This window comes from Chaetura pelagica, unplaced genomic scaffold (genome assembly GCF_000747805.2).
Source record: "Chaetura pelagica isolate M959 unplaced genomic scaffold, ChaPel_1.0 scaffold221, whole genome shotgun sequence".
Taxonomy (NCBI): domain Eukaryota; kingdom Metazoa; phylum Chordata; class Aves; order Apodiformes; family Apodidae; genus Chaetura; species Chaetura pelagica.
In genome coordinates this window covers 13,341,476-13,342,565 of record NW_009952533.1, presented here as the reverse complement: position 1 = coordinate 13,342,565, position 1,090 = coordinate 13,341,476, and the positions used below count along the sequence as shown (strand labels likewise).

The 1,090-nt window shown below is 53.8% G+C and overlaps 1 protein-coding gene across 1 annotated transcript in view; it reads right to left on the bottom strand.

Annotated features, from left to right (window-relative positions):
- Positions 1-582, bottom strand: part of LOC104398869 — a 12,907-nt gene extending 12,325 nt beyond the window's left edge. The window contains exon 1 of the mRNA XM_010009024.1: positions 369-582. Coding sequence (XP_010007326.1) covers positions 369-582 — 214 coding nt within the window. The remainder of the gene's footprint in view (positions 1-368) is intronic.
- Positions 583-1,090: the final 508 nt, after the last annotated feature.

Here is a 1,090-nt window from a genome sequence, read left to right as displayed (position 1 = left end):
GGGGGCGAAGAAAAAAAAAAAAAAAGAAGGGAAAAAAAGAATAAAAAAAGGCCGGCGGTGCGAAAATCTGTAGCCTCGGGGGCTAGCCAGCAACCCCTTTCATTTCAAGCACTTATTGATTTGCTGTTGTCATCTTTGGAGAAGCAGAAGGACACTTGAAAGAATTTCTGATGAGGCTCTGATCTGAGAAACGAGGTGACCTGACCGGGCTCTCACCAAATTCTTAATTACCACATCAACTACCTTAAAAATAAAAAAAGGAGGGAGGGGGTAGGGAGAGAAACCACGAGGGGGGAATCTTTGACAGCAACGGAGTTCGCTTGTCTGAACTTTTTTAACCACTCAGAAACTCTTCTTGTGTCCTGCACTTCCCGCTGTAGTCGCAGCCCGGCAGTCAGAGCCCCCCGCCTTCCTCCGCCCCGCCCGCTCCAGCCTCTGCTCCCCGCAGCCCCAGGCTCTCGGTCCCACCGCACAGCGAGCCCGCAGGCGCGGAGCAGGCGCGGAGCGGTGCGGAGGGCCGGTGCCGTGCAACCGCGCTCCCGCCCGGTGGCCAAGGCTGAGTGCACGCCCCGAACCCCCCATTTCGTTCATCCGGTCCGAGGGCAGGTCTGGGGAGCAGCCCTCGGGGTTAGGGGAGGCGAGTTTGGGAAGGGAGTTGCACAATAAAACGTTTCCAATGCAGCAGATTGCAGAGGAGAGGGGGAGAGAGGTCAGGACGAGGAGGGTGTGTGTATGTGTCCGTGTGTGTTCACGTGTTACACTCCACCAGACACGCGAGCCTGTCACTTGTCTGCAGCCAGCTGTTTGAGTGTCATCAAAACTAGATGGATGCACTTGAGCAGCGAAGCCAAAAGGAAAATTCACATAAGGAAATCAACACGAAAAACCTATTGTTGAAGGCACTGGAAGGCAAACGGTATTCAGTGTTGCTTATACACAGGCGTTCAACGCTGATAGATGACAGCAGTGCTTTTGGCTGAAGGGAAATAAACTGCCTTTGTCCCACACGGTGTGCACACACATGCACATTCCTTCTTCCTGCCCTGGCTGCTGTAACTGCAGGACAAAGCAAACCATCCTTTGTGGGCAT